At 43.4% G+C, this 12,589-nt stretch overlaps 1 protein-coding gene across 1 annotated transcript; it reads left to right on the forward strand.

The window, feature by feature from the left end:
- The first annotated feature begins 9,671 nt into the window (after window positions 1–9,671).
- On the forward strand, window positions 9,672–12,335 carry LOC102409815 (oxysterol-binding protein-related protein 9-like). The gene is given in 5 exon segments (XM_044941698.2): window positions 9,672–9,780; window positions 9,910–10,840; window positions 10,843–10,917; window positions 10,920–11,506; window positions 11,508–12,335. Coding segments are annotated over 5 exon segments (1,908 nt in total). The 5' UTR covers window positions 9,672–9,753; the 3' UTR covers window positions 11,796–12,335.
- The last annotated feature ends 254 nt before the right edge of the window (window positions 12,336–12,589 follow it).

Raw genomic sequence — 12,589 nt, forward strand, 5'->3', positions numbered from 1 at the left:
TGCTTCCCTTTCAGAGCTCCAGACTTGCCTTTCAGTGGGAGGGCTTGAGATTCACAAATGTCCCAAGGGAGATTTTCTGTAGCAGCAGCATTGGGGAATCACAAAGGCACCTAGAGCCCAGAGTCCTCACAGGCAGAGGAAACCCTGACCCTCATCTGTCCTGGGTGCCCTCAGCAGCCATGAAAGGGAAGGATTTAGATGTGATTGTGGACTCATCTCAGCCCAGCCCTGTCCTGGAAAAATAGTGGTCACTGTCCATGGTGCTCATAGGCTGACTTACAGCTGGAGACACATATTTTTAAGTCACCAACCACAGTATGTCAGAGCTGAGGAGGCTCCAGAACCTCTTTTTCCCTACTGCCTTGTTTTGCAGATGAAAAAGCAGAAGCCCAGAGAGGGGGAGGAATTCCTCAGGACCACATAGTGTGCGGCAGGGTGCTCAAGCCAAAAACAAGGAGGCACCTTCTTCCTTGCCCATGTCTTTCTTTTCAGGAAGGAAAAGCTCTCACAGCAACCCCTGCAGACTTCCTCTCGTATCTCATTTGCCAGAACTGGATCATGAGTCCTTGTCCTGACCAATCACCAGTGGGGGAAGTGGTTGTCATGGCTGGCTTGGACCAATAATGATTCCTCCATATTGAACATCCACAGGAAGAAGGCAGGATGGGTTGGGCAAAGATTTCCAGGTGAGCAACCAACACCATCTTGCTATAAAGAGGAAATGACACGGGAGCTGAGGGTTCAAAGACAGGGGAGCAGGAGAGCGGGAGGAGAAGCACATGCAAAGGTGTAGAGGTACAGGCAGTGACCTGACCTGAGTGCTTGGGGATCACTGGTGTGAGAAATGGAGCACTTCCTGCCTTGTCAGTAAACAAGGATGTCACAGTCATTAGCAATTTCAGCCCTCCAATGTGAGCTGGCAAGCCCTAAGTGCACTCAGGAAGAAGAATACCTGTGATCTGACAGCCATCAGGACTGCAGCCACTCCCTACGGTGAGCCCCAAGGGAGCTCAAGATGTGAAAGAACAGAGGATACTGGCCCAGGATAGCTGACATGCATACAAAATGAATTTCAGTGAGCCCAGACTCTTGTATCTTCCCATACATAGAAAAGCATTAAACTCCCTAACTTTGGATAACTAGTTTTCTTTGATTAACAATGACCTTTTAATATTAAGATTACCTGCCCTTTGTTGTGAGACTTCTATATAATCTGGCTCCTCCCCTCACCTCCTCACTGCAGTTCTCTCAAGGGTTACTTGAGATGCTGTCTCCCTGGCTTGAAGTCCTAAAAATTCCCACCAAATGAAGCATAACTCTCAGGTTTTAGGTTGTGACTATTCTTTAAGTCAGCAGGTGATTCACTGCTGCAGGCACACAGCACAGGTTGGGAAGGCGGGCAGGACCTCATATGGCAGTTTCTGCTTGGAGCAGCACAGGCCCTAGGCAACAGGGAGCTACTGAGAGGCACTAACCAAGAAAGTGAGTGCACAGCACATAGGAAATTGTGGTGTGTGGAGGCCCCAGTGCCTAGGAGCTGAGCAGAGTCATTCTGTGATGGGCAATAATGTCATTAATAAACTCCAGAGGCTTCTGTTCAAACAGATGATTGTAACTGATGAGAGAGTAAACATGGCCTTAATGGATTTGCTTGTGGCAACTACCTGTTTCTGGATATTAAAATCCACATGCTTGGCCAGTTCTTAGCTCTGCTGTCATGCCTGCTACACCCACATCTTTCCTCTTCCATCTGCCCTCTGCCCAGTTGTGGGACCACACAACCTAAGGTGCCCAAAACACCCAGTACTTCGCGTTATAATTTACATTGTGGTCAACCACTTTACAGAGGAGAGAACAGAAGGTGAATGTGGGTGAGGGGCTTGCTGGTGAGTCTGGGGTGGAGGGATCCCAATCTACCATCTACTTTATGACTTCAGAGCGGGGCAACTCCTCTACCCCCAGCCAGGGTGCTTGCTGAATGGGGAGGCCTCTGCTCCACGTGATGCTCATTCCTGCAGAGGGCACACGTGTGACCGCAGACATGCCATTCCTTCCTTATGACCTGGGGCCAGGCATGAGGAGCACCTGCCCTGTAGGTATTGCAGTCATGGGTCCACATGTGGGTGGGTGTGCCCATGACTGAGAGGAAAGCACCCCCAGTCAAGGCCCCCCAAAGCTGAGAGACAATCACATCCCAGAATTGAGGAATGCCCAAGTGTCAGTTGGCCAATCTGGCCTTAAAAAGCAAACTGCTATCATCCAGGTGTTGATTTTTTTTAATTAAATTACACATTTACAATCCAGTAGTCAAGCCCCCTTTTCAGCAGCTTGTAGCCCTCAGCCTCAGCCTTTTTTTTTTCTTCTCTCTGAGACCTAGTTTTTAGCTTCAGATTAAGTCCCATTAGGGACATAAATACTGTCCCTTTCATACCCCAAACTCCCCCTCAGATTCCCTTTTCAAAGCCTGCACACACATGGTGAACAGGGCTTTATTAACACAGTTCTGCAGATTTGTGAGCTAAAGATTTAGAATAATGAGGATAGGAGGGGCCTGCCCCATGTGGCAGGGAGGGCAAGGGGATGGTGATGATTCACCTGTAAAACCTCAGCCGGCTGAAGTATCAGGCAGCAGCTGGAAGGCAGCCGCCAAAGGGCTGAGGGGGTGCAGAGTAAGTGGATTAAATGGTTAATCCAGCAGCCTCTGGGATGGCTGGCCCTAGAGCAAACCATCAGTGTGGGAGAGGGATAGTCTCCAGTGCCTGGACTCTACCATCTAGAAACTGGGGCTTTGGAATAAGAACACTGGGGTTCAAAGCTGCTCCACCACTTGGATGGCTATTAAAAGCAAAATGAGCCTGTTTTCTCATGTGTAAAATGGGAACACTGAGACTTCTCTCAGGGTGTGTGTGCTAAGTCACTTCAGTCATGTCTCTTTGCGACCCCATGGACTGTCTCTTAGGTCTCCTGCATTGGCCGGCAGGTTCTTTACCACTGGCCCCACCTGGGAAGCCCCCTCCGAGGGTGGGGAAGAGAATTAAAAGTTAAAGCCACTCAGTCATATCCAACTCTTTGCAATCGCCTGCCAATCTCCTCCGTCCATGGAATTCTCCAGGCAAGAATACTGGAGTGGGTAGCCATTCCCTTCTCCCGGGGATCTTCCCGACCCAGGGATCAAACCCAGCAACTTTCAAACACACAACACTGGGTTGTTAGCTACAGTCACCCTGATGTACATTACATCCACAGGATTTATCATATAGCTGGAAGCTTGCACCTTTTGACCATCTTCACGCATTTCACCCATTCACCTCAACACCCTGCCTCTGACAACCATCAACTTGTTCTCTGTTTCTATGAGTTCAGTTTATTTTGTAGATTCCACACATAATTAAGATCATAAATATTTGTCTTTCTCTGTCTGACTTATTTCATTTATCATAATGCCCTTGAGGTCCATCTATGTTGTTGCAAATAACAAGATTTGCTTTTTTTCTTTATGACTCAGTGAGATTCCATTGTATCTATATACTGCATTTTCTTCATTCATCTGCCGATGGACACTTAGGCTGTTTACATATCTTGGTTATTGTAAATAATGCTGCAGTGAATATGGTGCAGGTACTTCTTTGACGTTGTTTTTGTTGTCGCTAAGTCGTGTCCAACTTTTTTCAACCCTGGAACTGCAGCACGCCAGGCTTCCCTGTCCTTCATTTCAACAAAGTGAAGTCTCTGCTTTTTAATATGCTGTCCTTCCAAGTAGCAAACATCTTTTAATTTCATGGCTGCAGTCACCGTCCACAGTAATTTTGGAGCCCAAGAAAACAAAATCTGTCACTGTTTCCACTTTTTCCCCTTCTAATTGTCACAAAGTGATGGGACCAGATGCCATGATCTTAGTTTTTTGAAAGTTGAGTTTTTAAGCCAGCTTTTTTGCTCTCCTCTTTCACCCTCATCAAGAGGCTCTTTAGGTCTTCTTCACTTTCTGCCATTAGAGTGGTATCATCTGCATATCTGAGGTTGTTGATATTTCTCCTGGCAATCTTGAGTCCAGCTTGTGATTCATCTAGCCCAGCATTTCATATCATGTACTTTGCATATAAGTTAAATAAACAAGGTGACAACATACAACCTTGACGTACTCCTTCCCCAATTTTGAACCAATCTGTTGTTCCATGTCCAGTTCTAACTGTTGCTTCTTGACCTGAATACAGATTTCTCAGGAGGCAGGTCAGGTGGTCTGGTATTCCCATCTCTGTAAGAGTTTTCCACAGTTTGTTGTGATCCACACACTCAAAGGTTTTAGTGTAGTCAATAAAGCAATGTTTTGTTTTGTAATCCCCTTGCTTTTTCTATGATCCAGCAGATGTTGGCAGTTTGATCTCTTGTTGCCCTGCCTTTTCTAAATCCAGTTTGTACATCTGAAAGTTCTCAGTTCATATACTGTTGAAGCCTACCTTGAAGGATTTTGAGCATTACCTTGCTAGCATGTGAAATGAGGGCAATTGTATGATAGTTTGAACAATCTTTGGGATTACCTTTCTTTGGTATTGGAATGAAGACTGACCTTTTCCAGTCCTGTGGCCACTACTGAATTTTCCAAATTTGCTGACATATTGAGTGCAGCACTTTAACAGCATCATCTTTTGACATAGTGATTTCACTTCCTTTGGATATATTCCCAGGAGTGAAAATGCTGGATCACACTGTCATTCTACTTTTAATTTTTTGAAGAAATTTCATACTATTTTCCACAGCTACTGCACAAATTTGCATTCCCACCAACAATGACTTTCCCTTTTCCCCACATCCTCACCAATACTTTCTCTTGTATTTTTGATGATAGTCATCCTGACAGGTGTGAGGTGATACCTCATTGTGGTTTGGATTTGCATTTCCTTGATGATGAGTGATGTTGAGCATCTTTTCATGTGTCTGTTGCCCCTCTGTATGTTTTCTTTGGAAAAAACATCTATTCAGTTCCTCTGCCCAATTTTGAAACAGTTTTTTTTTTTTTTTTGCTGTTAAGTTGTAGTTCTTTATGCTGTGCTGCTGCTATGCTTTCACGTCTGACTTTTTGCGACCCCATGGACTGTAGCCCACCAGGCTCCTCTGTCCGTGGAATTTTCCAGGCAAGAATGCTGGAGTGGGTTGCCATTTCCTTCTCTAGGGTATCTTCCCAATACAAGAATTGAATCAGTGTTTCTTGTATCTCCTGCTTTAGCAGGCAGACTCTTTAGCATTAGTGCCACCATAGATGAGTGATGAATGGACCACATTTAACACACGATTTTATTTTTTAATTATTAAAATATCACATACACATTATTGAAAAATAAAATTTCACCTAAAGGAGAAGAGATTTGTAAGTCCCATCCCCAGAAGTGACCGTTGTGAATGTTTTTGTGCATATCTCTCAGGCTCTGCTTCTCTTTTCTGTCTCTATCTCTCTTACACACAAGCAGATTCATTTACGTCTATGTGAATGTCACATAAATGTGGTCTTATAGATAGGATCCTGGATGCAGTTGGTCCGTGTATATACACAAAGAGAAACCTGAGGTCTCCTTGTCATCAGATAGAGACCCTACACCCACTTTCTTAGCTGCACAGAATTCGTCCATCCATGTGGACTAAAACTGATGGATCCCATCCCCATCTCCATGAACATCAGTGTTGTTGCCAATTTCCTACTGTTTCAACCAGTACTGTGATGGATCTTTGAAAAATTGAGCAAGAATTTTAGTGGGGCCAACTCTAAGGATCAGCACTGCTGTACAAAAATGCACTGTGGGACTTTGATGGGTCCTGCACACTGTTCTTTCAGTGGAGTGTCTATTCACTCTTCCATCGAGGGGATCTACCGTGGCCTCTGATTCTTCACTTTGTCACCAGACTAAAACTGATCCAGTTTTATTTTTCTGGAACCATTACTGACACTTTACCTCAGTTTCACAATCTTGAGAGATTTAAAGTCCACTAGATGAGTATGATCAAGCTACTCTTTTCTGTGTGGCTTCTTTCACTTGGGATGTTCATCCATGTGGTAACGTCAGTACTTCATTTTTTTCATTGTGCTTAAATATACATAACATTTACCATTCAAACCATTTTAACTATGCTTTAAATTCAATGGCATTAACAATATTCACATTGTTATACAAATATCCTCACCATCCATGTTCAGAACTTTTCAATTTTCACTAATGAAACTCTGTAGCCATTAAGCTCTACTTTTCCTCAGCTCCTGGCAACCAACCACATTCTATGTTCTGAATTTGAATTTGACTTTTCTGGATACCACATACATGTGAAATCACATTTTTCTCTTTTTGTGACAGAGTTATTTCACTCATCGTCATGACTTCAAGGCTCATACACATTATAGCATGTGTTGGTATTTCCTTAGTTTTGAAGACTGAATTACATTACTTTGTATACATGCCACATTTAGTTTACCCATTCTTTTCATCAGTGGACACTTGGCTTGCTTCTACCATTTGCTCTTGTGGTTAATGCTGCTATGAATAGGACTGTACCCATATCTGTTCCAGTCCCTGCTTTCAGTCTTTTTGGTATATATCCTCATGTGAAATTGATCATACATTAATTCTGTGTTTAAGTTTTTAAAGAACTACCATACTGTTTTCCACAGAAGCTGAGCCATTTTACTTTATTCCTATGACAGATAATAATGATATGTATGGAATCTACCCCATTTTTGTTATTTTTTGGCCACACTGTGTAGCACGTGGTATCTTCGTTCCCCACCAAGGATTAAGCCTGCACCCCTGCACTGGAAGTGTGGAGTCTTAACCACTGGACCATCAGGATTCTTAACCTCTGGATCTACTCCATTTTGCTGACCTATTTACCCACTGATGGATATCTGCATTGTTTCTGCCTCTGGGCTCTTGTGAACAGTGCTGCTATCAATATACATGTGTACAGCTGTTTTCAGTTCCTTGGGGTATGTATCTGAGAGCAGAGTTGTTGAACCATATGCTAATTGTACATTTATGTTGTAAGCATAGGTTGTGCCTTTTCCCATTTCCACAACTTTTAAAGTTTCCAATTTCTCTACATTGTTGCTAACATGTCATTTTTCGTTTTCTTAATTATAACCATTTTAGAATATGAGACGTTGTTGTTGAATTGTGATTTTAATTTGCACTTTCATCATGACTAATGATATTTGACATCTTTTTTTTCTGTTTGCTGACCATTTGTATTTCTTGTGTGGAGAATGGTCTGTTGAGGTCATTTATCCATTTTAAAATTGGGGGTTTGTCTTTATGTTGGCATAATCTGGATAACGTTTCATCATATATTTAATGTGCAAATATTTTAATTCTATGGGCTATATTTTCACTTTCTGAATTGTATCTTTTGATGCAAACAGATTTTTAATTTTGAGGAAATCCAATTTACTTTTTCACTGCTTGTGCTTTGCTGTCAGATCTACAAAACTGTGGCTAAATCCAAAATTATTAAGATTTATCCCCATGTTTTATTGGAGCATTTAACAGTTATCCCTTCGTATCTGTGGAGAGTTGATTCAAGGACACTTGGGCATACCAAAATCTGCATAGTATTTGCATATAACCTAGGGACATCTTCCTATATGCTTTAATTCAGCCTTCAGTGAAAAGAGAAAAACATCTCAGTAGATGAAGACGTGAGCAGCGCACTTGGCCATCTACTTTTTGAGGAAGGAGACATGGCCGAAGGTAAGAATATACAGAGATTCTTAAGCAGCGACCAAGGATCTGGCTGACTGGTCAGGAAATTGGAAAAGGGACTAGAAGACACAAAGAGAGTGAGGTAAAGATACACGACAAGACATGAGAATATGAGTGAAACATGAAAATGTTTCCTATCACTTGTTAACAACCACCAGAAAGCATTCTCCACTTAAAAATGGCACTGAAAAACCAAGTAGACAAAGTGACTTGATCAGCTGATGTTAGCTATCCCTCATCATCACCCTAGAACTAGGACAGATACATAAACGAAGTAGACAAAGATAGAGGTTATACTGAAATGGACTCCTAGTTATCACCTGGCTACTGTCCCCTTCGAACGTCTAAGCAGCCACCAACAGAGGGAACCCTGAGCCCCTGTTATGCACTATCCCTCAACCACACCACCTTCTTGGTAGTAAGCCGAACATACCAGGCCCTTTCAGTCCTTCGAGAGCAAGTGATACATCCTCACAGGGATGCCTATTTCAGGTACGGGTTTTGCCTTTCCTGTTCACAGGGCTTCAGGAAGCACTGCAGGGATGAAATTCCACATGACATAGCACCTAAGGAATCCACTGCACAGCAAAGGAGACTCAATTGATCATATCACACACTGCACCATCCAGAAGCACCTGGCCTTAGACAGCCCTGGAACAGCCTACTGAAGGTACAGTTGAAAAACACCAGCATGGAGGAAATTCAAGGATGGGTGCTATCCTTCAGGACACAGTTGTTCATTATTTTAGTCGCTAAGTTGTGTCCAACTCTTATTGTGACCCCATGGACTGTAACCCACCAGGCTCCTCTGTCCACGGGATTTCTCAGGCAAGATTACTGGAGTGGGTTGCCATTTCCATCTCCAGGGGATCTTTGCAACCCAGGAATCTAACCCAGGTCTCCTGCATTGCAGGTGCTGGGCCTCTGGGGGGGCCCTCTTCTTCAGCACGCACAACATGCACTAAATAAGAGATCTCTAGAAACTGTTATGTTCCCCTGGGAATTAAAAAAAGTGGGCTTGGGACCAGGAGACAGAAGCAGAGTAGCCCTACTTATTACACCCATGACCTGTTGGGGTATTTCCACCTGACTTTAGGCTCTGCAAGATTACAGGTCCTGATCCCAAAGGCACTCTTACTGGTGAAGATAGGATCTATTTGTTGTTCACTCAGTCCTGTCCAACTCTGTGACCCCATGGACAGCAGCATGCCAGGCTTCCCTGTCCTTCACTATTTCCTGGAGTTTGCTCAAACTCCTCTTCATTGACTCAATCACACCCCCAACCACCTTCTCTGAAGTACCACCAGGGAACTTCAAACTCTGTCCAGGAAAGGAGCTCCATATCAGCAGTATAACTGACCAGCTGAACATAGGGCTCCAGCTCCATCTTTAGATCTACACTGAGGCCACAGCTCCCTCAGGATGCTGCCACTACAGGCAGGCCATGTCTTCTAACAGGTAATCTTTGCTTAGGGATTCCCGCACTTCCTGAGCTATAATGCAGCCCAAATAAGTCTCTTCCTACCAAATCTTAATTACAGAGGATAAAACCTTGGAGGAGGGTAGTAGCTAGGTGTGGCCTTTTCCAAACTCTTCACTTTGCATTTCCAGACAAGTGGCCATCAGAATCTCTGGGTGCTAGGATACAGGTTCCATGGCCTCTACTCCATACCCCACACCCCCCACAAAGGTATCTGAACCTGTTAATTTATAAAACCACCAGACTGAGTGATGTGGATGCTGGCAGTTTGCCAATAACTTTTTAAAAAACAATGGAAAGATGGGACTTCCCTGGCAATTCAATGGTTAGCACTCTGCACTACCACCCCACCCCAGGGGAGCAGGGGTCTCGATGGGAAACTAAGATCTTACATACTGTGTGGTGGAGTTTAAAAAATAAAATGGGACCAACTGCTCCGCATGGGTGATTCGGCGGAGGGGGGGCGAAGAGGGGTGCTCGGAAGCAGCCCTCAGCTCCCTCCCCTGGAGGCACAGAGGGCGGGGGCCTTGGCGAATGGCTTTCTTGGTGGCCACTTGCGGAGTGAGTAGACCCGGAGGGTCTGGGAGAGGGGCCGGTTCCCAACCCTGAGTTCCCAGGGACCCTGCTGCTTGCCCAGGCCGTGGGCACGAGTGTGATTCTCTCCCTGCCTCCATCCCATCGCCCCCTGGGGGTTTGGATTCAGGATTTGTTCCTAGTGTCCAGGACTTTGATAAGAAACTTACAGAGGCTGATGCATACCTACAAATATTGATAGAACAGTTGAAGCTTTTTGATGACAAACTTCAAAACTGCAAAGATGATGAACAGAGAAAGAAAATTGAAACCCTCAAAGAGACAACAAATAGCATGGTAGAATCAATTAAACACTGCATTGTGTTGCTACAGATCGCTAAAGACCAGTATATTGCGGAGAATCACGCAGATGGAATTATAAGTACTATTAATCCTGTGGATGCAATATATCAACCTAGTCCCTTGGAACCTGTGGTCAACACAATGCCTTCCCAGACTGTCTTACCTCCAGAACCTACTCAGTTGTGTAAGTCAGAGCAGCATCCATCTTCTCTACCAGTTGGACCTGTATTAGCAACCTTGGGACATCATCAGACTCCAACACCAAACAGTACAGGCAGTGGCCACTCACCGCCTAGTAGCAGTCTGACTTCTCCAAGCCATGTCAACTTGTCTCCAAACACAGTCCCAGAGTTCTCTTACTCTAGCAGTGAAGATGAATTCTATGATGCAGATGAATTTCATCAGAGTGGCTCATCACCAAAGCGCTTAATAGATTCCTCTGGATCTGCCTCAGTCTTGACACACAGCAGCTCGGGAAATAGTCTAAAGCGTCCAGATACCACAGAATCACTTAATTCTTCTATGTCCAATAGAACAAGCGATGCTGACCTTTTCGATTCACATGATGATAGAGATGACGAAGGGGAGGCAGGGTCGGTGGAAGAGCACAAGAGTGTTATCATGCATCTGTTGTCACAGGTTAGACTTGGAATGGATCTTACGAAGGTAGTTCTTCCAACATTTATTCTTGAAAGAAGATCTCTTTTAGAAATGTATTTAGACTTTTTTGCTCATCTGGACCTGTTTGTATTAGTGACCAGAAGGATGCCAGAGACCGAATGGTTCAGGTTGTGAAATGGTCTCTCTCAGCCTTTCACGCAGGAAGAAAGGATCTGTTGCCAAAAAGCCATACAACCCCATTTTGGGTGAAAGCTTTCAGCGTCACTGGACATTGCCAAATGATACTGAAGAGAATGCGGAGCTAGTTTCAGAAGGACCAGTTCCCTGGGTTTCCAACAATAGTGTAACATTTGTGGCTGAGCAGGTTTCTCATCATCCACCCATTTCAGCTTTTTATGCTGAGTGTTTTAATAAGAAGATACAATTCAATGCTCATATCTGGACCAAATCAAAATTCCTTGGGATGTCAATTGGGGTGCACAACATAGGGCAGGGTTGTGTCTCGTGTCTAGAGCATGACGAACATTATATTCTCACATTCCCCAATGGTCACGGCAGGTCTATCTTCACAGTGCCCTGGGTGGAACTAGGCGGAGAATGCATTAATTGTTCCAAAACTGGCTATAGTGCAAATATCGTCTTCCACACTAAACCTTTCTATGGGGACAAGAAGCACAGAATTACTGCTGAGATTTTTTCTCCAAACGACAAGAAGTCTTTCTGCTCAATTGAAGGGGAGTGGAATGGTGTAATGTATGCAAAATACTCAACAGGGGAAAATGTAGTTTATTATAGATATCAAGAAGTTGCCTATAATTAAGAAGAAAGTAAGGAAGCTGGAAGATCAGAATGAGTACGAATCCCGCTGCCTTTGGAAGGATGTCACTTTCAACTTAAAAATCAGAGACATTGATGCAGCAACTGAAGCCAAGCATAGACTTGAAGAAAGACAAAGAGCAGAAGCCCGAGAAAGGAAGGAAAAGGAAATTCAGTGGGAAACAAGGTTGTTTCATGAAGATGGAGAATGCTGGGTTTATGATGAACCATTACTGAAGCGTCTCGGTGCTGCCAAGCATTAGGTTGGGAAACATAAAGTTTGCTCCTGGTTCCAGGGCAGGATGCATAATTAAGCAACAATCTTCCTTTGGGAGAACCTATTCACTCCCTTCTTATTGCAGTGGTTCCTATCTCAGGGATACTGGACTTTCTGATGCAGATGAACAATTAAAGCAAGCAAAGCTTCCCTTTTTCCTGTCTGTGGCAGTTACAACGTTGATTTTGGTCTTGAGAAAAACTTCAGGTTTTGAAAACAAGATGTCTGCTCCTTTTCCAAATCCCACGGTATAAATCCCAGTCTTAAACTCTGCATTCTAGTACTGCTGTTGAGATATACAATACAACATGTTTCCTAGTTCATATAATCTTGGGTTCTATATATACATATATATAATATAGCTGATGCCAGATTTTTCATAAATACTCCATTTACTGTAAATATCAGTTCCTCTGAGTTGTTGTAGAAAATTTAGTGTAATGTATTAAAATCACGTGTTAGGAAATTTCATGGTCTCACCTACAATAACTTTTACTTTGGAATTGAACTATTATTAAATTGTATCTAACTCTGAAAAAAAATAAAAAAATAAAAATAAAATGGGAAGAAGGTATTTTAATCCCTAATCTTGTTGCAGAAGTTTTTCAATCTGCATAAGGGATGTTCATGAATACTGTAAAAAGTACTAGACAAGAAAGCAGTGGGAACAAATAAACTGGAGTATACAGCAAGCCCTATTAAAGATGATCTCAGGATTCATCTGACATGTCTTCTGAGTCACTTCCTGACCATTCCCAGGAAATAAACTAAAGCCAAGGT

This window comes from Bubalus bubalis, chromosome 4 (genome assembly GCF_019923935.1).
Source record: "Bubalus bubalis isolate 160015118507 breed Murrah chromosome 4, NDDB_SH_1, whole genome shotgun sequence".
Classification (NCBI taxonomy): Eukaryota; Metazoa; Chordata; class Mammalia; order Artiodactyla; family Bovidae; genus Bubalus; species Bubalus bubalis.